Source organism: Phoca vitulina, unplaced genomic scaffold (assembly GCF_004348235.1).
Source record: "Phoca vitulina isolate PV1807 unplaced genomic scaffold, GSC_HSeal_1.0 scaffold4, whole genome shotgun sequence".
NCBI classification, from domain to species: domain Eukaryota; kingdom Metazoa; phylum Chordata; class Mammalia; order Carnivora; family Phocidae; genus Phoca; species Phoca vitulina.
In genome coordinates this window covers 77,046,678-77,072,099 of record NW_022589707.1, presented here as the reverse complement: position 1 = coordinate 77,072,099, position 25,422 = coordinate 77,046,678, and the positions used below count along the sequence as shown (strand labels likewise).

Below are 25,422 nucleotides of genomic sequence, written 5' to 3'. Positions count from 1 at the left end.
TTAAAGCACTTTTATTATGATGTGCTTTGGTGTAGTTTTATGTTTCTTATGCTTAGGGTTAGTTGAGCTTCTTGGGTGTGTGGATTTGTCATTGTCATCAAATTTAGAAAAATTTTGGCCATTATTTCTTCAAATAGTTTTTCTCTCTTCCTTCACTCTCTCCTTTCATTCTGGTACTCCAGTTACACATACATTGACAAATTGATATTGTTCCACACCTAACTGATCCTGGGTTTTTTTGTTTTTTTTTTCCCCCCTCCTTGTTTCAATTTGAATAATGTCTATTGCTATGTCTTCAAAATTACTGACATTTTCTTCTACTGATTTCTAATCTGCTGTTAATCTTATCCATTGTATTTTTCTCATTAAACATTGTATTTTTCATCTCTAAAAGTTTGATTTGAATCTTGTTTATATCTTCCATGTCTTTCCTTAACAGTGGTCATGTTTTCTTCTTTTACTTTCTTAAATATATGGAGTCTATAATAGACAGGTTGTTTTTTTTTTTTTTAATCGTGGTTAAAAATACGTCACATAAAATTTACCATCTTAACCATTTTCACCCTTTTTACTTAACCAATTTGAGAGTTTTAAGTATATTCACATTGTTGTGAAACAACTGTCTGGAACTTTTTCATCTTTTTTAAAAAAATTTTTTTTTAGATTTTATTTATTTATTTGACACAGAGAGAGAGAGCACACACAAGCAGGGGAAGTGGCAGGCAGAGGGAGAGGGAGAAGCAGGCTCCCTGTTGAGCAGGGAGCCCGATGCAGAGCTTGATCCCAGGACCCTGGAACCACAACCTGAGCCGAAGGCAGATGCTTAACTGACTGAGCCACCTAGGCACCCCAGAACTTTTTCATCTTACAAATCTGAAACATCTCCTCTTTTCTTCTCCCCCCAGATCCAGGTACCTACTCTTCTACTTTCTGTCTCTATGAATTTGACTATACTAGGTACCTTATATAAATGGAATCATACAGTATTTTTCTTTTTGTGACTGATTTATTTCATTTAGCATAATGTCCTCAAGATTCATCCATGTTGTAGTTTATGACAGGATTTCCTTTAAGGCTGAATAATATCTTATTGTACGTATATACATCATTTTCTGTATCCAGTGATCTATTGGTAGATGTTTGGCTTACTTCTACCTCTTGGTTATTGTGGATAGTGCTGCTCTGAACATGGGTATGCAAATATCTTTTCAAGACCAAGCCTTCACTCCTTTTAGATATATATCCAGAAGTGGGATTGCTGGGTCATAGGGTAATTCTGTTTTTAATTTTTTGAGGAACCTCTATAATGTTTTCCATAGTGGTTGCACTATTTTACCATTCCACTAACAGTACAAAAGAGTTCCAGTTTTTCTACATCATTGCCAACAGTTGTTATTTTCAGTTTTGTTGATAGTAGCTATCTTAATGGGTGTGAAATGATATCTCATGGTTTTGATTTGTATTTCCCTGATGATTAGTGATGTTGAGCACCTTTTCATATGCTTGTTGGCATTTGTACACATCTTTGGAGAAATGTCTATTCAGGTCTTTTGCCTGTGTTTTAATTGAGTGATTTTTTGTTGTTAAGAAGGAGTTCTTTATATATTCTAGTTATTAACTCCTTATCAGTTATATAATTTGCAAATATTTTCTTCCATTGTATATGCTTTTCACTCTATTGATTGTAGCCTTTGATGCATAAAAGTTTTAAGTTCGATATAGTCCTATTTATATTTGCTGTTGTTGTCTGTACTTTTGGTGTCATATCCAAGAAATCATTGCCAAGTCCAAAATTCTGGAGTTTTGCCCCTTAGTTAATCTAGGAGTTTAATAGTTTTAGCTCTTTATTCATTTTTTGTTAATTTCTGTAACTAGAGAGTCACGTGCATTCTTTTGCACGTGACTCTCTAGTTCTCCCAGCATCAGTTGTCGAAGAGTCTATTCTTTTGCACTGAGTAGTTTTTGCATTCTTGTCAAAGATCATTTGACCATATATGTGAGGGTTTATTTCTGGACTCTGTTCTATTCCATTGGTCTTTTTGTCTGCCTTTATGCCAGTAGTACACTGTTTTGATTAGTATAGCTTTGTAATATGTTTTGAAATAAATTGTGAGTCCTTCTACTTTCTTCCTCTTTTTCAAAATTATTTTGTCTATTTGGGGTCCTTGAGATGCCATCTGAATTTCAGGATGGATTTTTTTTTTTTTTTAAGATTTTTTTTATTTATTTGACAGAGAGAGACACAGCGAGAGAGGGAACACAAGCAGGGGGAGTGGGAGAGGGAGAAGCAGGCTTCCCGTGGAGCAGGGAGCCCGATGCGGGGCTCGATCCCAGGACGCTGGGATCATGACCCGAGCCGAAGGCAGACACTTAACGACTGAGCCACCCAGGCGCCCCAGGATGGATTTTTTATTTTTGCAAAAAAATACTGTGGAATTTTGATAGAAATTGCACTGAGTCTGTAGATCACTTTGGATAGTGTGGACTTCTTTAATAATACTAAGTCTTCCAATCCATGAACATAAGGTTACTTTCCACTTACTTTTGCTTCCTTTAATTTTTTTCAGCAATGTTTTGTATAAGATACTGGTTTTAATGTCCTTCCTTACTTATCCTATCACTTATGTTATTCCTGGGTCCGTTTTTAGAACTGATTTTTCTCCTTATGATGGATTGTATTTTCCTATTTCTTTGCATGCTTGCTAATTTTTGTTTGGATATCAGACATTGTGAATTTTGTTGTTTGGAGCTACCTTTCCTTTGTATTATTTTTAATATTTTGAGATTTCTTCTGAGATACAGTTAAATTACTTAGAAACAGTTTAATTTTCTAAGGCTTGTTTTTTAAGTTTTGTTAGGTGAGACCTGAGCATCCTTTAGTACAAGGCTAAACAGGCACAATGCCCTTCTGGATATTCTAGCTGTTGCCCATTGTTACAGGATTTCTTCACTCTGTGAACTCTTATCATTCCTAGGTGAACTTTGCTAATTGTTCTCCTTGCTCCTTTCTGGTGGTTCTATCCCTGGTTTCAGATAGTTTCCTTGCATACATGTGCTGATCAGTATTCAGCAGGAGACTCAGGGGAAATGTTCTACAGAATTCCAGAGCTTTCTTTGTGCTTTTTTCTCCTTCCTGGTACTTTGCCCTGGGAACTGTAGCTACCGTGGTGTCCCTGAACCCCCTTATCTGTCTTCTCAATTTGGGGAGTCTGTCTGGATCTGATTTTCCTATCTTAGTATTGTATCCCGGAAACTCTACCCTTGGGAAGTCATACGGCTTACTTTTATTGCCTCTTTCAGAGATTGTGCTGCCTGTTGCCCAATGTCTGAAAACTTTTCACTATTGTGTCCATGTTTTTAGTATTTAAGATGGAGAGATTAATCTGGTCCCTGATACTCCATCATGGTTAGAAATGGAAGTCCCTGTATATTAAGTTTTAAAGTAATAATTTTAATAGAAAGTACATAAAGTACCATTTTTTATTGTTTTAATTAAGTCCCGTGATTTGAGAATGTATTAGCTTTGCATATCCAGAACCAAAATATACCATATGTTTTGACTGGATGAATGTGCCTATGTTCATCCCCCTCACCATTTCTATTTCGTTTAAAACAGATATATGAAAGTATGATGAGTTAAAAGGTGAGCAACTAATTGCATTTTCTTCTTTTATAAACCCAGTTCTCATGACAAAAATTGTGTGAGTGTGAAAAACGTGACTAGATTATTACTAGGGGAAATTAATGAGAAGTGTTTATTTCTCTAAGAGTATAATTATTCAGTTTTTATCATCATCGGAAAATATTTGTAACAATGACTAAAAATGCTGCTATGATCCAGAGTTTTAGTTTATATTTTGAGCAATCATTTTAACTTAACCTTTGAAGTAATAGGTATTAAATACACTGTTAAAAATCTCTGTGGAGAAAATGGGCTTTAAGATATTAGAAGAGTGTATCTAAAAATCTGTCTCCTCATTGATCATAGGCAACTGAGTATGACCTTTTTCTTTTGATGGAGGTGGATTTGTAAATTTGTAAAATCAAAACATAGGGATAGGGCGCCTGGGTGGCTCAGTTGGTTAAGCGACTGCCTTCGGCTCAGGTCATGATCCTGGAGTCCCTGGATCGAGTCCCGCATCGGGCTCCCTGCTCGGCGGGGAGCCTGCTTCTCCCTCTGACCCTCTCCCCTCTCATGTGCTCTCTCTCTCTCATTCTCTCTGTCTCAAATAAATAAATAAAATCTTTAAAAAACAAAACAAAACAAAACAAAAAACATAGGGATAGTTCTCTTGTGCTTATCCTATTCTTTTCCATCACTGCAACCATACTAAATGAGAAAATAAGCTTGAGGAAGGCTTTATGTATATTAAGTTGATAGTTTGTGTATAGAAAATTAACATGAAAAAGGAGGTATTTTAAAACTGAATTAAAGCTTATTATAGCTATTTCTTTTTTATTTTGACATAATTTCAAACTTTAAGGAAGTTATATAAGAAAAGTATAGGGGTGCCTGGGTAACTCCATTGGTTGAGCATCCGACTCTTGATTTAGGCTCAGGTCATGATATTGGAGTCCTGAGATTGAGCCCTGCATCAGGCTCCACGCTCAGTGGGGAGTCTACTTGGGATTCTCTCTCTGCCTCTCCTTCTGTCCCTCCCCCTGTTCATGCTTTGTCTCTCTCTCTCTCTAAAATAAATAAAATCTTTTAAAAAAGAATAGTATAAAGAATTTCTGTGTGCCCTTCAACCAAGATTAACTATATATTAACATTTTCCTACATTTGCTTTATCCTTACTTTTATCCATATGTGTACACACACACATACATGTATATGTATATATATATTATTTTTTTTCTGACTCATTTGAGTCATGATACTCCTTTACTTCTACATACCTCAGTTTTATTTCCTAAAAACAAGACGATTCACCAACATAAGCAAAGTGCAAGTGATCAAAAATCAGGAAATTAACATGGGTACAATAACTATTATTTAATCTGCTGATTTTATTCACATTTCACCAGTTGTCACAATACTCTCCAGATAGCAAAAGAAAATCCAGGATCACATGCTGTATGTAGTCTTCAGGTCTCTTTAGTTTCCTTTAAACTGGAATATTTCTTAAGCCTTTGTTTGTATTTCATGATACTGACATTTTTTGAAGTGTTAAGATGTTATTTTGTTGAATGTCCTTCCATTTTAGTTTGGTTGATTTTTCTCCCATGATTGGATTCAGGTTATATACTTTGGGCAGGGATACCACAGATATAATGTTGTGTTTTTCACAGTACACTATATCAAGAAGCAAATGCTGCAATTTCTCATGTTACAGGTGATGATAACTTTGATCATTTAGTTAAGGTAACACCTGCCAGGTTTCTCCAGAGTCACTCTTTGTAGCTAATAAGTATCTGTGGAGATATTTTGATTATGTAAATATCCTATTACTTTCAAACTTGTCTGTTAGCTTTAATATTTATTGCTGTTTCTTGCATGAATCCGTTATTAAGATGGTTGCTTAAAAGTTCTCATCACAGGGGTGCCTGGGTTGGTTCAGTTGGCTAAGTGTCCGACTCTTGATCTCAGCTCAAGTCTTGGTGTCAGGGTTATGAGTTCAAGCCCCACATTGGGCTCCACGCTAGACATGAAGCCTACTTAAAAAAAAAAAAGGTTCTTATCATAGAGGTGCATGACTGGCTCAGTCAGTAGAGCATGCAACTCTTGATCTAGGGGTTGTGAGTTCCAAGTGCCACGTTGGGTGTAGAGCCTACCCAAAAAAAAGTTCTCGTCACAAGGAAAAAAATTGTAATTGAGGTAAGGTAATAGATGTTAACCAAATTTATTGTGGTGATCATTTCACAATATATACATATATCAAATCATGTTGTACAACTTAAACTTATGCAGTGTTCTGTATCAATTATATCTCAGTAAAACTGGGAAAAAAGATTGTTGCCAAATGGTGACTTTTTTTTTTTCTAATTCTATAATTTCTTCTGTGTTAGCTGGCTTGCTGCTATATCGAAAAGCTTCCCTCTCATTCATTCATTCATTCATTCATTCATATCAGTATAGACTCATTGATTCTTACTTTAACTTTTGACAATGTCCCTATCATTCTTTGAGCCTTCTTAACTTCTGACCCCATGAGATGTTCCAGAATCATTTTGTACTGTCTCTGTGCCAACTAGAATCAGACATTTCTCTAAGGAGCCTTGGTTTCTTTTACTGTAGAATGGTATTTAGAGATCTGGTTGCTACATGTGCTTATTGCTACTAAGGAATCATTGCTTCTAGGCCCTCTTAGTGGACATAGCTAAATGTGTATATATGAGTATGTATGTGTGTGGATCTGTGTAATACACCTTTATTTTCAGAAAGGATTATTGAGTTAAGCAGTGTCATGGCTGCTAAGAATAAAAAAGTGAATATATTCTTAAGCTGCATAACCAAGTGATCCTGTCCCAATTAATAGAAGTTATAAGTCTACTGTGTTTTGTATTCTTCAGATAAACAGATTATTTTGTTGGCCAATGAGATTTCAGGAATTATTTATATCTTACCTGGTGAGGAAGATGACTTGGATGGTAAAGGGAATGGAAATCATGTTTTATGAAGAACAGTTGAAGGAGCTACCAACATTTAGTCTGGGAAAAGAAAGATTAACAATAGTATATATTTATTACATTATTTTATTCGAAGTCTGAAGATGTGGTAAATATATTTTGTACTCATTTAGAGTGTATAACTAATACAGGTGAATGGAGCTTAAGAGAGACAGTTTCTCTCTGCATAAGGAAAACTTTGAGGCAAACTCTTTTAATGGAGTGAGCTGTCTTGAAAACTTCAAACTCAGTTATTACCTCTGTAAAATCAGAGGGAAAGTTTGCCCATTTTTATATAATTAATTCATGCTGTGGGAATTTGGAACTACTTGAAAGACAGCTTAGTATGCTATATTTAGTGGCTTAGTTAATTGTATGTCTCACAAGATGCATCATGAGGAAAAGATTCTGTTCTAAATAAGTGTAAGACATAACGTGTACATACTCTTCTTTTGGATATTTATAATGCACAGGAGAAGGCTCTGAGACGTCCTTAAGTAAGGAAACTTTTATCTGAGTTTTTCTAAACCAGTAGATTTAGGGGACAGGTTAGGCTGCCGATGGAATCTACATACCTGGTATTTAAACCAAGGTACCTGAAGTGATCATCAAGGGACTAAATAAAGCCAGAGAAGATGTCCAAGTGCTGAGCTCAGGGAGAAGAAGAAAGCCAGCAAAGAAACTGAGTAGTAGTCAGACAGTTAGGAGCAAACCCAAGAGAGGTTTCCTAGAAGCTACATAAATAAGAAGCGGCATAAATAAAGTGTTCCAAGAGGAGGGAACATAATCGGCTACATCATATACTGCAGGTAGGTTGAGTACAATGAACAACTGAGACCTGACCATTGGATTTAGCAACTAGAAGTCATTGGTATCCTTAAAGAGAGCTTTCAGTAGGGTGTGGGGAGTAAAGGCATGGTTGGATTGAAGAGAGAGGGTGGAGGAATTGGAAGAGATAGCAAAGCTTTGCTGTGACAGAGAGAAGAGAAATGAAATAGTTGCAGTTGTTGAGCACTTACTCTGGTCTTTTATTGTTGAAAAGATAAGGCAAAAATGAAAAGAATAAACTATACGTAGTTGAGCTAATGATTCTGGTTTAAGTAGTAGTTGTAGCATGTTTATAAAGTACCTTTCTCTGTGGTATGGATTTGAATGGGCTGGAAATTGAACTATTGGTTTCTTGATGTATAGAAAATTCCCTCAGATTAGAAGAATGTTGTCAGTTTAGGGATGCCTGGGTGGCTCAGTTGGTTAAGTGTCTGCCTTCGTCTCAGGTCATGATACTCATCGGGTTCCCTGCTCAGTGGGGAGTCTGCTTCTCACTCTTCCTCTCCCTTGCCCCTGTCCCCCGGCTCATGTTCTTTCTCTGTCTCAAGTAAATAAAATCTTACCAAAAAAAATGTAAGTTTAGTGTCTGTTAAATTGTGTTACATTCTTGAGTTTCCAGGCAGTTTAGGCCAGTTGGCTTGGTAGTTAGTAGTAATATGGAACAAAGCCCCCAAATTTCATTTTTATTAATCCTGACTTGATGATGTGGACATATTAATAATGGTGTTACATAAAATAGTGAGATTTGTTGACCAGCAGCATGTTCATCATTTTAAAAATGACTTGGTTTCCAACGATAATTTGTCCCCTAAGAAGTATTCTGGTACATAAAAGCCATAAATCCTAGTTTTAAATTGGCCACTGTAACTATAGGATAAGAAAACTCAGGGAACACAATTTAGTTCTCATTTCTACTTTACCATTAACTCTCCATCTACTTTCTGAGAACTAAGCCCAGTCACTAAGTCCAATTACAGTTGATTCTTGTTATTTCTATAAGGTGGCAGCAAACATTGAATTCGTGAACATTAAAGCATAGCTCCTAGGGGAAATACAGGGTTAAGTTTCTATTGCCACCGGTCACAACATTTTCATCAACTGATCAATACATAACCTTGTTTCATATGTGTTACTGTTTAGAGACATCTTATTTATTATTTATTGTTGGTTTATTAACATTGAATTCATGGTCAACAGCACTATAACTCATATGTAAATGAAACTTACCTAACACACATTTTCTTCATAAGGTATAGCAAAGCCTTCTTTTTAAAAATTTTTTTATTTAAATTCAATTTAGTTAATGTATACTGTATTATTAGTTTCTGGGGTAGAATTTAGTGATTTATCAGTTGCATATAACAGCCAGTGTTCATTACATCATGTGCCCTCCTTAATGCCTATCACCCAATTACCTCATATCCCCTACCCACCTCTCCTCCAGCAACCCTCAGTTTGTTTCCTAAAGTTCAGCATCTCTTATGGTTTGCCTCTCTCTCAGTTTTCATCTTATTTTATTTTTCCTTCCCTTCCCCTATTAGGGTCATCTGTTTTGTTTCACATTTGAGTGAAATCATATGGTATTTGTCTTTGACTGACTTATTTCACTTAGCATCACCCTCTAGTTCCATCCATATCATTGCAAATGGCAAGATTTCATTCTTTTTGATGGCTTTTTGAGTAATACTCCATTGTGTGTACACACACACACACATATATACATATATATACACCACATCTTTATCCATTCATCTGTTGATGGACATCTGGGCTTTTTCCATATTTTGGCTATTGTGGACATTGCTGCTATAAACCTTTGGGGTGCATGTGCCTCTTTAGATCACTATGTTTGTATCCTTTGGATAAATACCTAGTAGTGCAATTGCTGGGTCGTAGGGTAGTTCTATTTTTAGCTTTTTGAGGAACCTCCATACTATTTTCCAGAGTGGCTGCACCAGTTTGCATCCCCACCAACAGTGTAAGAGGGTTCCCCTTTCTCCATATTCTTGGCAACATCTGTTGTTCCCTGAGTTGTTAATTTTAGTCATTTTGACCCGTGTGAGGTGGTATCTCATTGTGGTTTGATTTGTATTTCCCTGATTCCAAGTGATATTGAGCATTTTTTATGTGCCTGCTGGCCATTTGTATGCCTTCTTTGGAGAAATGACTGTTCATGTCTTCTGCCCATTTCTTGATTGGAATTTTTGCTTTTTGGGTGTTGAATATGATAAGTTCTTCATAGGTTTTGGCTACTAGCCTTTTATCTGTTAAGTCATTTGCAAATATCTTCTCCCATTCTGTAGGTTGCCTTTTAGTTTTGTCGACTATTTCCTTTGCTGTGCAAAAGCATTTTATTTATTTATTTTTTAAAAGATTTTATTTATTTATTTGACAGAGAGAGACACAGTGAGAGAGGAACACAAGCAGGGGGAGTGGGAGAGGGAGAAGCAGGCAGGGAGCCCGATGCGGGGCTCGATCCCAGGACCCCGGGATCATGACCTGAGCCGAAGGCAGACGCTCAATGACTGAGCCACCCAGGCGCCCCTGCAAAAGCATTTTATCCTGATGAAGTCCCAATAGTTCATTTTTTGCTTTTGTTTCCCTTGCATTTGGAGACGTGTCTAGCAAGAAGTTGCTGCGGCCAAGGTCAAAGAGGTTACTGCCTGTGTTTTTCTCTCAAAGCCTTCTTTCATTAGGAACACTAGACAGCACTTCAGCCCTACCCTTGGGGGCCATTTTAAACAAAAAAAATTAGCAACAAAAAGCAAAAATTGAAAAATTGTCACAAAACAGACCACAAAAAGGATACTTAATTATAGTATGAAAGCTGTCTTAAGAAGACAGAGCATCATCTTGTTCGATCTCAGCTGGAAACCTGCACATCAGACATCTCAATTTTTTTGCTACTCTGTACATGTCTGGAAATGATTAGGAAAGTACTATGAGTATTGATTTTGAGCTTACAAATTAAAAATTAGATAGGCAAATTTGCATATAGCAGAATCTGGGAATAATGAAGACTATTAGGTAAGAGGTGGTTGTCCAAAATGTTAAATGAATATTTTGGAAGATATTTATATAACCAAATCATATTTATGAATATTAGGATTCCAGTTTACTGAAACTGTAACTATTTGGAAATTGAAATCTAAAACTTGTAATTTTATCAAAGTTGTACAGATATGTATCTTAAGAGTATAATTCTGGTACCAATTCCAGTGTGTATGTTTTTCCCACACCATCAAGCAATTCTCTAGCATCAGCTGGGTGTCCTATAATTCAACTCAATTCTGACACTATCACCTGGAGGTAACATCACATCCTACCAGTTAAGGGTTCGGTCCCACAAGACTGCTACCCGCCCCCCCCCATGGCAGTCACAAGTCCAGTTTGTCACCAGTGCTTTTTACTTACCTGTAGATTGGAGGTTCCCATGACCCCTCCTGGAGTTCAGTTAATTTGCTAGAGCAGCTGATCGTACTCAGAGAAACATTTTATTTACTAGATTACTGGTTTTTTACAAAAAGATATAACTTAGGAACAGATAGGTATGAGATACGTAGGACATGATATGGGGAAAGGGCACAGAGCTTCCATGCTGTCTGAGCACACCACTCTCCCCAAATCTCCACATGTTCACCAACCTGGAAGCTCTCTGAATCATGTACTTTGGGGTTTTTATGGAAGCTTGATTATATAGGCATGATTGATTAAATCATTGACCATTGGCAGTTGAACTCAATCTCCAGCCGCTCTCTGCTTGCAGGAGGTTGGGGGAAGGTAGGGAGTACAAGACTGAAAGTTCCAACCCTTTAATCACATGGTTGACTCCGCTGGCAGCCAGTACTCTTGTTTAGGTGCTTTCCAAAAGTCACCCTATTACAACAAAACACACCTTTATCACTCTCATCATAGGAAATTCAAAGGGTTTTAAGAGCTCTGGGCTGGTAATAGGAACGAAGACCAAATATAGTTGACCCTTCAGCAACAGGGGTTTGAATTCCGTGAGTACACTTATATGCAAATTTTTTTTCATAAATATGGTACTGCAAATGTAATTTTTTCTTCCTTATGATTTTCTTTTTTCTAGTGTCCTTTACTGTAGGAATACAGTATATGATACATATAACAGACAAGATTTGTGTTAATCCACTGTTTATGTTATCAGTAAGGCTTCCAGTCAACAGCAGGCTATTAGTAGTTAAGTGTTGGGGAGGTCAGAAGTTACATGGGGATTTTCAACTTTGCAGGGGGATCTGTGCTCCAACCCTTGTGTTCAAGGGTCAACTACATTTCTTACTATGAATCAAAATACCACAAAGAGATGGTTATACAAAGTTTAGGAAAAATAACAGCCCTAGAGCACCTTACCCACATTTTCCCTTTTCCAGAGGCAAATACTTTTAACTTTTTTAGTTGATAAATTTTACTTACCTGTCTTTGTAGAGATACACATAGGACTTTGTCATCTGCAGGAACATGGAGAAATAGTCACACAGTGGTATGCAGTGAGAATGCGGATCTGCTGTTTTAATAGCTTTCAACTAGACCTCCTTTCAGTCCCACCTTTATTCCCACTTCCAGTGGAACCTGTGCCACAGTCTTTGAAAATTTGTTGGTTTTTATGGTGTAAATTGGGTTGATACTCTCTTTGGTCTACTGTTGTTTTCTGCTGTCTCAGATCTTCTAGGTCACTTACTAGTCGTATATCTTATTTCAAGCTTCATTTTAATTTTTATTTTATTTTTTTATTTTATTATGTTATGTTAATCACCATACATTACATCATTAGTTTTTGATGTAGTGTTCCATGATTCATTGTTTGCATAAAACACCCAGTGCTCCATTCAGTACGTGCCCTCTTTAATACCCATCACCAGGCTAACCCATCTTTTGTTTTCTTTCTATTCTCCCTGTGCTTATATGTGTATGCCTTTGCTGTAGTTTCAGTTATATATTGTAAAGGAGTAAAGTTAGATGCCTGTGTTTAGTCTGCCTTTTTTTCCCTGCTAGTTTGAAATACTTAAATCTAAAATTACTCTTTAAGTAATTAAGTCATTTGAACACCACTGCTGATATGTTCTTATAATTTAATTTCCTGATGATTGTGGCATAGAAGAATCTGATATGACTTGTCAAGTAGGTCAGAACAGAGAGAAAGTTATTTTAGACAGAGAAAATATGGCAAGGACTGGAAGGCAAGCATGAAAATGTATGGTCCATTCAGAAGCCCACATGGCTAGATTGTAGGATATGTATATGGATGGCAGATTGGAGAGGGTAGGTGAGAGGTTGTGCATGGGAGAAGATAAAGCTGATGGATGCTACTGATTGTAAAGGTGATAAATCTGTGATTGGGTTGTTAAAAAAAAGGGTCTTTTGTCTACTGTACTGATTAAACTATTTTCTTCGGCAATGAGAAATCATTAGATAATTTTAAGGAGGAGATAGACATGATGAGGTCGGGAGTTTAGAAAGTGAAGAAGTATTAAGAGGCTGTTAGAATAGTCCTGGTAATAGATGTGGACTTGCACCAGGTCTGCTAGTGGGTCAGGGAGGGGTTATATGAGAGGTGTTTTTGGCAGTATGACAAATAGACTATATTAATTTATTCCTTCATATTTACTAAATGGTTCCTATGTGCCAGATACCGAACGGGTGGTGGTAGGAAAGGGAAAGACAAGAAGGATTCTAGGGTTCTGTGCTTGAAGAGCAGATTGGGTAGATAGTAAAAAAGGAGTTGATTTGAGGAGGGAAAATGCATTTTTTTTTTTTCTTGGAGGTATTTGTAACAGGTTCACAGAAGTGCTTAATTTATGGTCCTGTATTTTCTGTTTAGTATCTTGAATTTATAAGAAGTGAAACTGGGTGTCTTCCCTTTACTTCCTCTGTTAGGACTAACAGAAGTAAAAGTGCAACTGTTGTTAGTTTTGTTAAAAAACAAAATTCAACTGAGTGATTTTAAAGATTCAGTTGGCTTTGTTCAGTGATTCTTGAATTGGGTGGCGTCCCATCTAGCAAATAGAAAGGAACTCCAAAGACCAGCTACCTGTGATCCCATGCCCCCATCCCCCTTTCATACTTCATCTTGAACCACTGTCACTTATGTCCATTATACTTGTGTCACATTGGCTTCCTTTCTGTTCCTTAAAAATACCAAGCTCATTCCCACCTCAAGGTCTTGTGTTTGCTCCTCCCTCTGCTCAGGATGCCCTTTCTCAATTCTTTGTGTAGTTGGCTCTTCTCATCCTTCAGATCTCAATTCCCATGTCATCTCACGGGGACTTCTTTGACCACTGTTTTCAAAACTTCCCACCGCATCCCAGTCATCTCTCCCTATGTCCTTCCTGGCACTTCTTCAGCACAAAATTATCTTGTTTGTTGTTCATTTTCTATCTTTTCTCTTTGAAGTGTTAAGTTTCATCATGGCAGGGACCTTGTTTCTTGTTCACTGTATCCTCAATGCCTAGAATAGTGCAGTATTTGTAATGTTGGTAAATAAGTATTTTTATTAGATGATCAGACACTGGATTAAATATCTCTGAAGTAATGATTTTCAAATTTTATTCATAGCATTTTTGATGAGGTATAGTTAACATTTTTTAATCTCTAAGTAAAATCATTTTTAAGATCTATTAAATTTTTAAGCCATTTGAATATTATTTAGTGCATTATTATTTTGATAAAGAGTACCTGGACCACTTACTTAGTTAATGTTTCTACTAGAGGCCAATAATAACATATCCATATTTGAATGGAGCCTGGTTGGTTGATGGCAAAAATTTCTTGGGAGTAAATGAGGAATTTAAACCATTTAAATGGATTGTAACTATTTGATTTTTCCAAGTGGCACAACAGTTAAATAAAAGTATTAAGTTTTTTTTTTTTAAAAAAGCACAAAAGAATTCTTCAAAAATAGTAGAGATGTTGTGGGTATATGCTAAGGTTAAGATACCCTGAAATTTACAAAGTTGCATTAAAGGACATACAGGGTGGGTTGGTTGTACCCATCAGGAAGTTCACAGAGGTCTTTGTGGGTAGTATGAAGATGAGAACTCTAGAGATTCTCTTAGATTTCACAATAGCCCAAAATGTTTTTGTACATACAGCTTTAGAGAGAAGTTACTTGCCTATAATTTTCCAATTAGCTTTTATCCTCTAGCCTAAAATACACAGACATTGGTGCCATGCAGGAAAATAAAAATTATAAATATTCTTTTTATGAACTGGTTGGTGTAAGAGGAAATAGATAGCTCTTTATTAGACCTCATTTTGCTTTTCATTTTTCTATCCTAAGATTGAAAACAACTTTAAACATGTAGTATGTGGTATTTATTCCTCACAACATTTCCATGAAATCATATCCTCATTCCAGCTTAAAAACTTTCTAAGAAATTGTAACAATTTATAGGTCACATGATTAGAAAATAGCAGCCTTGAAACTAGTAGATTTCCTTTTGCCCATACCATGTTCCCTCTACCACAGTTTCACTGTTTTCAGTATCAGCATAAAAATTTTGATTTGAACCTTAGCATTTCTTATCTTTTTAAGGACAGGACCGCTTTGTTCCTAGTTTCTGAAGTAAAGAAACTGGTTATTTTAGCTGTGGAGGAAGCAACTGAGTTATATTTAATTTTAGCATTTAGAAATGAAGTTAGACTCAATGTGGCAGGTTTGACTTTAACTCCTTTTCATTGTACTTTTTAAATCTACAGATAGATAGTTATATATTGGTTGATTGACATGTCAGTAAAAACCCGCCGTATTTATTATACTTCACAATATATTTTTTTAAAGTTTTCTTTCTTTATTTGACAGAGAGAGACACAGCGAGAGAGGGAACACAAGGAGGGGGAGTGGGCGAGGGAGAAGCAGGCTTCCCGCTGAGCAGGGAGCCCGATGTGGGGCTCGATCCCAGGACGCTGAGATCATGACCTGAGCCGAAGGCAGATGCTTAACGACTGAGCCACCCAGGCATCCCCACAATATTTTTATACCTCTTAGTGTTAGGAAAGAGTGTGTTTTTGTGTTTATGCACATGTTGCGGTAGTACAGGAGTTGGAACAGGTAGAATTTTCAGTTCTGGTCCTTAAATTGGTTCATCTGTGAGGGTATTTTGGCTAGCAATTTTTAAATTTGGTTTGTAAACATTGTGTTTAATATATACAAAAAAGCTACAGAAGAATTCAGAGATAACGAAGACATTAGACTGCTCTCAAATTTATGGATGGGATGGGGGCACATATCAACAAGTACATAAAAAACAAAACAATATATTAAGTATAATGGGAACATAGAACAGGATAAGCAATCTTTAGTGGAGGAATTTGGGAGAAACTCGTAGAGAAAGTGGAATGTAGGAGGCCTTCTGGAAATGCCTCGTGTTTTGGAAAGACGTGTTAATTTGGGCACAGAGGTAGAAAGTGTAGGAGATGTAGTGTGGGGGCGCCTGGGTGGCTCAGTCGTTAAGCGTCTGCCTTCGGCTCAGGTCATGATCCCAGGGTCCTGGGATGGAGCCCCACATCGGGCTCCCTGCTCCGCGGGAAGCCTGCTTCTCCCTCTCCCACTTCCCCTGCTTGTGTTCCCTCTCTCGCTGTGTCTCTGTCAAATAAATAAATAAAATCTTAAAAAAAAAAAAGGGGGAAATGTAGTGTGGTTGAAACAGGATGTATAAGAAGATGGATGGTAGCAGTAATATTGGTAAGTAGGTTAGGGTGAGATTTTAGAAGGTCTGAATATAATTCTAAAGGGTAGTGAGTCTAAATAGTTTTCTAAAGGCAGTAGGGAGTGATCTAAGGTTGTTGAAAAGAATAATACCGAGATCAGGGCCTAAGGAGATTTACATAAACTACCTTTTAAAAATAACCTGTGTTCGGGATGCCTGGGTGGCTTGATCGAGTCCCACATCGGGCTCCTTGCTCAGCGGGGAGCCTGCTTCTCCCTCTGCCTGCCGCTCCCCCCTGCTTGTGCTCTCTCTCTTTGATAAATAAAAAATAAAATTAAAAAAAAAAATAACCTGTGTTCCATTTTTTCTAAAAGTTTCTGCTGTATTAAGTTCTGTATATGTAACATTGATTTAACTAATAGTAGTGTTTTTGGGTGAGTTAGTAAAGGAATTCAGAGAGACTCCTGTATGTTATTGGTATTGTTAGCCTTTATTGATTTGTGGAATGTTTGACTAGATGGCAAACATTCTCTTAGGTGAGAAACTAAGGCCCAGAGAACTCAGAAACTTATTCAAAAGCACATAGCATTTAATGTCAGAACTTGGATCTAGAACCCATTCTCCTGACACTTAGTCATAGCTTTTCTCTGCTCTACTTCCTCTCCTGCATATTATAATGTACTGGAGGATTAGAATCATGAAGGAGGAAAGATGCCTCTTTTTTTCCCTCTAGGGTGTTTATATATAATCAAATGACGTGTAGGTATACTGCTTTTCTTATTTATTTATTTATTTATTTATTTATTTATTTATTTAGGATTTTATTTATTTACTTGACAGAGACAGAGAGCACGAGCAGGGGGAGCAGCAGGGAGAGGGAGAAGTAGACTCCCCGCTGAGCAGAGTATCCTGGGATCATGACCTGAGCCACCCAGGCACCCCTCGTTTTTATTTAAATACCAGATTTATCAGTACAGATCAGTGCTAGAAGAGCCATCAGGCTTCAACACTTCTTTCCCAAGTGAACACTTGTAGGAAGCTTCATCTTAGAGTAAGTAGGATTTGAACTGACTTAAGAGGATGGATGAGTGGAGAAAAGGAATGAGAATAACAGCAAAAGCCAAGTGTCAGGGACAGACATAAGTTGTTTCTGAGCACAGTGAGAGTCGTTACTAGAACGGAGAAATTTGTTTCAGAATAATGAGAGAAGTGCATTGTAACATGTAGTATTTGATAGACTGCCTTTTTTTCTAACATAGGGAGTGGTTAAAAACGTGACCATTTCTTTGGCTACAAAGAGTACCCCTGGGTATTACTCTGTTTGATAGTGAGATTTTATAAAGGCAGACTTAACATACGATCTCCTTGTAGTCCTCCTTTTCCTCCTCCCGGGCTTTGACATCATCAGTGCATTTTGTCTGGTCCTTGACATGGTAAAGAATAATTTCAGATGTTTTGACAAGGAGTAATGATTAAAGCAGTGTCAAGGAGAGAATTAGCTCAGAGTAACTGTCTATACCAAGATTTAAATATTATGCCTACAGTTAGCTCTGTGGTTTTATAATTGGATTATTTCTATATCTTAATACCCATCCTTCTATCAGATCAGTTGATCAAAAAAGATTAAGATTCACAATTCAAGGTACCCAGTAAGTTTTCTATGCTCTTTTTTTTTTCCTGTGAATTAATTTTAATTTCATAATTTAGCATTAAAACAGTTGGTCCAAACTGTCATGAGAATAGACTGTAAACCTGTGTTCCTGGACTGTCAGAATCAAAGAAGTTGGAAAGGCTTTGGAAATAATCTTAATTATTCATGGAATCATTTGTTGACTTATGCTTGTTATTTATATTCATGTAAAATTTGGGTGGCTCTGGATGTGCTTTGTCAGATGTCTGATTCAGAACACTATCTCAGCATGCTGTAAAGCCTGTTTTAAAAATAGGTATGAGCCACTTGTGTCACTGAAAGGTGGTTGACACAATGGAAAAACTATTAAATGAGTTTGCAGAGCAAACCTTGCCATTACTGAAGAAAGGCTTGTGTTGTTTCTTTTAAATAGAATTTTTACTTCTGTAGATCCAAATAAATATAAATAAAATATTTATAACATTCCATATACCTTGTGTCCTATTATAGTTGATTTTCAAAATTTATTTCTAAGTGTAGCTTGGTATAAACCAAAGTGTATTAAAAATTACCTTAAAAGATAATAAAAGATCATTTTATTTGAAGGAGGCAATGTTTTCCTCACTTCCATTGAAGCTTTTTTAAAAAATTATTAGTACTTATATGTACCCACTTAAATAGTCCCCAAATATGTTAAATATCTCATACAATTAATACATGGAGTGAATAAAAAATCCTTTTACATTTTGTATATGAAATGCATATTATTTACACTCTTGGGGGATTAGGAGAGAGGATCTTTATCTTGGTAGATAATCTGGAATTTTTGTCAGTAAAGATTGGGTGAAGTGGAAGGAGGGTAAAGTGAAAAGTCAATATTCTCATAGTTTTTGTACCATTTTTTTGTAGTTTGCATTTGGCAAGGGGGGTGGCAGGAGAGGGGAGAAGGAGAGTTCTAACCAGTTTGGAAAACATGTGTCTTGACAAGCATGTGTCTCAACAAATATAATGAAGGTGTAATGTTGTCATGAACAGTCCTGTAGCAGATCAGTGGAAAAAACTTGTGGGATGAAATGTGTTAAAGCTGATGAATTACCCCCAGAGGTCTCCAGGACAGAAAACCCAAAATGGGGGATTTCAAGTCAGTAAGGGAAAGCTTCCCCAACTGGTGGGAGAAATGAAAGTAGCTACACCTGACTGAGAAACTTCAGTGGAGGTGAACTTTGAAATCTCTAAATACTCCAGGTACATATAGTTGGGAATTGACATTGTGATTTTATGATAGTCTGGTGGCTATTTTTATTTTAAATGTCAACAAAAACTGATTGCATGCATTCCTTTTCTAAAACGTTTGCAATGTTTTAAAAAGGAAATACAAATATTTCCCAGTTCCTGGCTTGCAGAATTTTTAATATAAAAATTAATAATAAAAATAATTATAATTGAACAGCTGCTGTATATCCTGGACTGTGGTAGGCATTTTATGTATCAGATCTCATCAGTTACAGAAACCCTCCAGGGGATGAATAGGTAGTTATTCCTATTGTACAAGTGAAAGAAACTGAGGTTAGAGAGACTAAATTACTTCTTCAATATTATATACTAGATAGTATTTGAATCCAAGTCTTTTGACTCTATGCTCCTTCTGTGACAAATGCCAGGGCATTTGTCGGGAATTTCAAAACCTAGTTTGCTTGAATTTTGTCAGTTAAAGACAGAATTGTTATCTTAGGAAAGGTAATAAAACAATCTGGTTTACAACACTGTCAAAAATACAGGCATCAAATAAATGCTGACTTAAATTTTATTTAGAGGTTGATCATCTGAACATTTGACCTTCCTGATAGTAATTTTCTTTAAATTTGAATCCTAATATGCTTCCAAGAATGATCTATAAACCTCTGGTATTCTGTGGACTCTGGGCAAACTCTGGAGCTGTAGCGTCTATCTGTACAGTCACAGGGCCGTGCGTGCTAGGATCAGCTCACTACGGTGCGTTACTCCCTGGACTTTTCCAAAATCCTCTGTGGCCTTGGATGATCCTGGTTTGTAATGAGTTCTGGGGCAAGTGTCTGCGTCTGAACCTGTTTAGGCTCATCCCTAACACCGTACCAGAGACGCCCTCCATGCCAGCCGGGTCTTATGACCAGAGAAGTATTCCAGAGTTAACTGGAATCAGCCTGGAATTAATTCTTTCCAGGCCTAAGGAACCGTTAGGTTTAGTATGCAAAACTGTTTTAGGCAAACAGAAACAAGATGCCTATGAAATGGTCTGTGGTAAATTTCTAAATATTAGCAAACTGTGATATCTGGGAAGTCTTTAATATTAATTATTTCTGTGTAATTAACTCTAATATTGGTTTAGTATTTAACATAAATTAAGTTTTTCCAGTTATTTGATTTTACTTCAAATTGGTGTTTACTGAGTGCCAGGGAACATTAAATATGATTATAAATTTTGGCATCTTTATCAAGCCATCCTTTAGCAACGGTAATTGGCGTTAGTTCCCAGATGGGAACTATAGCAAAACCGATCTGTTACAGAGTGAGTGAATTGATTTCTATTATATATGAATTTATAAATGAAGAATTTGCAGTATAACCTGGGAGATTCTGAAATTTATTTAAAAGGCTTATTTTTAAAAAATCCATCATGTTAGAAAATTCGGGTGTTTAATTCACATAGCAAGATCCTTTTATTATGGCAACTGATTTTTGTTTGCTTAAGAAGAACCTGTTGCTAAACTAGTAATGAGGAAGGGTGTAATATAAGTATAGTCATACACCCTTTGCTTTGTAAGTAACCAGAGTGCTATATACGCATGTTGTTCAGTCTCCTTTTGGAAGGTGGAAGTAAAGTCGTCTGTGTGTTTTTCTCTCTTGCACAGCCTAAAATGACGAATGTGTGATTTCAGTGGAATAAATGGCGTCCAAAGTCACAGATGCTATAGTCTGGTATCAAAAGAAGGTAAGTTCATAGTCAAAGTTTTCAACCTTCTAAATATTCTTATTCTGAAAATGTGTACTTTTTCTTTTGGTGCCATGGAATTATGTCAAATATTACCTGAAATAATGACAAATAGATTTCAGGATCTTTCAAGTGGAAGGGGGAGCATTTTGGTTTCCCTTGTGCTAATTTTACTTCTAAAGAAGTTAGAAAGATGATGCTTAACACTATTTTTTCCTCCACTTTTTATTCCACATTATTAAAGTAGCTAGATTAATTATTTTCAGCTATAATATAAGCCAAATTTCCAGGATTTTGAATATAGTTAGCATTTTATAAAAGCATTACTTTTTTCTTGCATTAATTTCTTTTATAGCTACATTAGCAGAGCTGTTATAATTTTATAACTGTTTTATATCGAGAAACTATAGTCTTAATCTGTTTCTTGTAAGTTACAATTCAACAGCTGAATCTTTTCAGTAAAATAAACCTTTGAGGACTGTATTTTTCAAACCAAAATATTAAAATGTTTATTTTGATGTTTTAGGATTAGTTGTCATAACTACTTAACTAGCTGTGTCATCCTATACGTTTCAAAATAAGTTTTGCAAAGTAATTTTTTATGAAGTGAAAGAGAATAAATTACTTTTTTGAAAATACAGTATTTACTGTACTTGTGTAGGAGAGTTTACTCCTGAGGAGTGTTGTTTACACTCTTTAAAATGTATGTTGTTATATGTGGTATTTTCAATTTTTAGTGTATGTAGTGAATTATGTTTCTTTTCATACTTTAAAACATTTTTGGTGCCTTATTCTTCAGGTCCCTATTCACAAAATATAATTATTTATATATTGAAAGCTTTTCCCATGGGGGGTAAAATCAAACAATTTGTAAATTTAGTTGAATTGGAAGTGGTAATTAGAGTGCTTTAAAGATTAAACAAACCTAAGAATACAGTCCATCTTTAGATGTGTTATTTCTTTTCTGTGTAGAACATACCACAGATACACACTATCACGTTTCATACACAGTACTGATTCAGAAGTACTGACGTTGATCATACTATTAATTTAGTCTTTTGTAGCTCTATGTTAGTGTCATCTTTGCCTTTAAACTCCAGTCAGCTTAAAAGTGAATTAAATAAAACTAAAAATTATTTTGTATTTCCTACATAGATTTTTGAAAGCGTTTCTCTTATTGTCTACTTATGAGAGTTAGTAATGCTTATTGAATATCTAATCTATTTGGCTTTTTATGTTAAACATTTTGAACTTCACTGAAGATCATTTGTAGAACATCCTTGGTTGACCTTTCTTGGTAACAGAGGGTTTGAAATATTATACTTGCATTCAGTGAGTACACTAATACCCTTCTTATCTGAGGGTCATTTACCTAGCAGCTTTGGATATGTGCAACCAAAAAATTCTCCAGAGCAACCATTACAGATGTCACAGATTGTATCTAGCAAATGTGATCACACGTTTTATGTTAGTGAGCCACCAGAACTATTAACCAGATTTTTATTGTTTTTTAATTGTGCTTTTAAGTTTAATTTTCTTGAAGAAATACATGTGAATACTTTGAAATATTACTGTTTTAAGGCCTATTAAAAAAAAATAGCAGCTACTAATACTGCCTTTCTCTATCCTTACCCAACCTCTGGAGTTTTGCTCCCCAGAGGCAATTATTTTAAATTCTCTATAGCTTAAACCAAAGTTCTACTCCTCATCCCTGGTAGGGAATTAGGAAGGATGGGTTGCAAATATGGGGTGTGAAGTTTTGGTTTTCATAATTACTTTTGGGGGAATGCTGACATTTGTGGGTTGGAAATCAAAGATACTAAATGTCGGGGCGCCTGGGTGGCTCAGGCGTTAGCGTCTGCCTTCGGCTCAGGTCATGATCCCAGGGTCCTAAGATCGAGCCCCACATCGGGCTCCCTGCTCAGTGGGAAGCCTGCTTCTCCCTCTCCCACTCCCCCTGCTTCTGTTCCCTCTCTCGCTGTGTCTCTCTCTGTCAAATAAATGGATAAAATCTTAAAAAAAAAAAGATACTAAATGTAATACAATACTCTAAACTAGGGTTGGCGAATTTCTTCCATAAAGGGCCATATAGTAAATACTTTAGGCTTTGAGGGCCATAGGGTTTCTGTGACAATTACTCAATTCTGCTGGTTTATAGTACAAAAGCAGCCATAGATAGTATGTAAGTAAATGAAATGAATGGGGACGACTGTGTTCTATTTAAATAATTTACAAAAACAGGCAGTGGGCTAGATTTGGCCCACAGGTCTTAGCTTGCTTATCTGTGCTCTAACATAGCCCCACACAACAGAGAATTGCCCTGCTCAAAATGCAGTAGTGCCCTGTTAAATTATATTGATTGTTTTTTTTTTAAATGGTATTTGCTTTATGTTTTTAAACCTTGCTTTTTCTTGATTATTTCATTATAGATGTTACTTGTTGACTTCTGACTGTATGATAAAGATTTAGCCCCAGTCTTCCTTCCCCCAATCCTCCCAAATGACTACAAATTTTGGTGAAATCAGTATGCAGCCTTCGTTGTTTAGAACTGTGTCATGTAATATACTATGATATTTTCTGTCTGCAACTTTTTTCCCCTTTGGCTTGATTTTTCTAATTCTCCAAAGTCTCTGATAGAACTATAAAACTCCTTTTGTTGTAGTCTCTCACATTCAAGTACTCCCGTAGTTAACTCCAGTAGTTCCTCCCCCCCCCCGCCTTGGGAATGGCCTCCTAGAACTCTGCCCCATGCTCCATGCTGGGGGGGTTGTTAGCATGTTACACCTCTCATCTGCCATCTTGGTATTACTCCCTTTTATCATCAGCCTGAGAGCTCCTTTCACTGCTCTTAGGTCATACAGACTTGTTTTTTTCTTAAATGTATGTTTATTTAAAAAGTCTTTTAGAAGGGGTTATGTTTCAGTGCAAAGAACGCTTGGGTACTGATGCTGATACTTGCTGATTATTTGACCATGGGCAAATCATTTCATTTCTTTGAGGTTCACTTACCACTCTCTACATTAACTTGATAAAGTTCTCAGCCTCTTTTCAGTCATGCATCCCTTTGAAATTGTGATGAAATTTCCAAGTTCTCAGGATCTTATTTCCAGAAAAGTGTATATAATATATAAACACAACAAAATTTCACATCTGATTTGAACCTCATAAGTCTTAGATTAAATAATTTTTGAAACATTAGTATTTGAACATTCTTTGATTTTGTGACTACCATTTGATAGTATTCAGCTTAGTATCACTATAAATAAAAACCAAGCAATGTTCACCTTGAATTTTCTTGAAAAAAAAAAACATATATATGTATATATGTTTAGTTGTAATTCACTTTAGTGTCACCTTTCCCACTAGAAAATGGTGACATATTTATATTTTTTTAGTACTGAGCACTAGCTAACCTGAAAGACCATGACTTGATTTGTAGACTGTTGTGACCATGAACTCTAATATCAGATGTGAAATTTCCAAGAGAAAATAAAAACAAAAATTTTTAAAGTATTAAAATGTGTGTAGAAGATCTAATTAGATATCAGATACCTTTTAACAAATTATTCTGTGCATTATTTATTTTGAGATTTTTAAAAGTTCTTTAACATCTGATTTTAAACTTCATTTTGTACTATTAGAGCCATCCAGAGTCATGAATAATTTGAAAGTTCCTGTTGAAACAAAATAATTTTCAGTCATTAATTCGGAGGAACAATTAATGCTTCAAGAATGGAATTAGGAGAAACCAGAATAGTTTGTTAATATAGGGCTGTTAAATGTTTTTTATAACATAATACTGTGCTTTCATATTTCTAGTTTCTTGTTCCTAAGGAGAGGGGATTATTTGTCTTTTGGAAGTCATTCTAAATAGGGGCCTGGAGTTATGTGGTTTCAAAGATATTGACACACTACGATGTTGACCCATAGGATTTCGTTGTAAATACACAGGTCAAATTATGAGAGAATGAGGTTTTATTTTCAGAAGGTGAATACGTAAGAGAAGGGTGGCCCAGAAATAACCCTCAAATCTAACTTCATCTGTAGAAATGAGAAAGAACTGTATGATACAGATCTTGGTCCTTACCTTTATGGAGTCAATATCCAGCAAGAAAGTTTGAATGAATATGCCTAGTGGCTTTTAAATATAAGCTAACAGTGGGATTCATTTAATGTTTAGTTTTAAATGAGAAACTAGCCTGAGTAACATCAACTTGACTGACACTTGAAATTCTCTACGTTTTTAGTAAAGTTCAGTTTTGTGTGTGTGTGTACTAAGTATCTACATAGAGCGTTTCAGAGTTGCACAGATGATTAAGTGTTATGTCTTGGGGCGCCTGGGTGGCTGTCAGTTGAGTGTCTGACTCTTGGTTTCGGCTTAGGTCATAATCTCATGGGTTCTGAGATCAAGTCCTTTGCTCTTAGCAGGAAGTCTACTTAAAGATTCTCTCCCTCTGCCCCTCCCCTCGCTTGCAAGCTCTCTCGCGAGTTCTCTCTAAAATAAATAAATAAACCTTAAAGAAGTATTAAATTTCAGCTTTTAGGACGCCTGAGTAGCTCAGCTGGTTAAGGATCCGACTTTTGATTTCGGCTCAGGTCATGATCTCAGGGTGGTGGGATCGAGCCCCACATCGGGCTTCACACTCGGCACAGAGTCCGCTTGGGATTCTCTCTCTCCCTCTGCCCCTACCCCCTCTCATGCTCTTTCTTGCATGCGTGCT

General features: G+C 36.3%; 1 protein-coding gene across 1 annotated transcript in view; it reads left to right on the top strand.

Moving 5' to 3' along the window:
• Positions 1 to 5,883: 5,883 nt before the first annotated feature.
• PHTF2 (putative homeodomain transcription factor 2) overlaps positions 5,884 to 25,422 on the top strand; it is a 102,616-nt gene continuing 83,077 nt past the window's right edge. The window contains exons 1-2 of the mRNA XM_032402292.1: positions 5,884 to 7,418; positions 20,622 to 20,701. Coding sequence (XP_032258183.1) covers positions 20,657 to 20,701 — 45 coding nt within the window. The 5' untranslated portion in view covers positions 5,884 to 7,418; positions 20,622 to 20,656. The remainder of the gene's footprint in view (positions 7,419 to 20,621; positions 20,702 to 25,422) is intronic.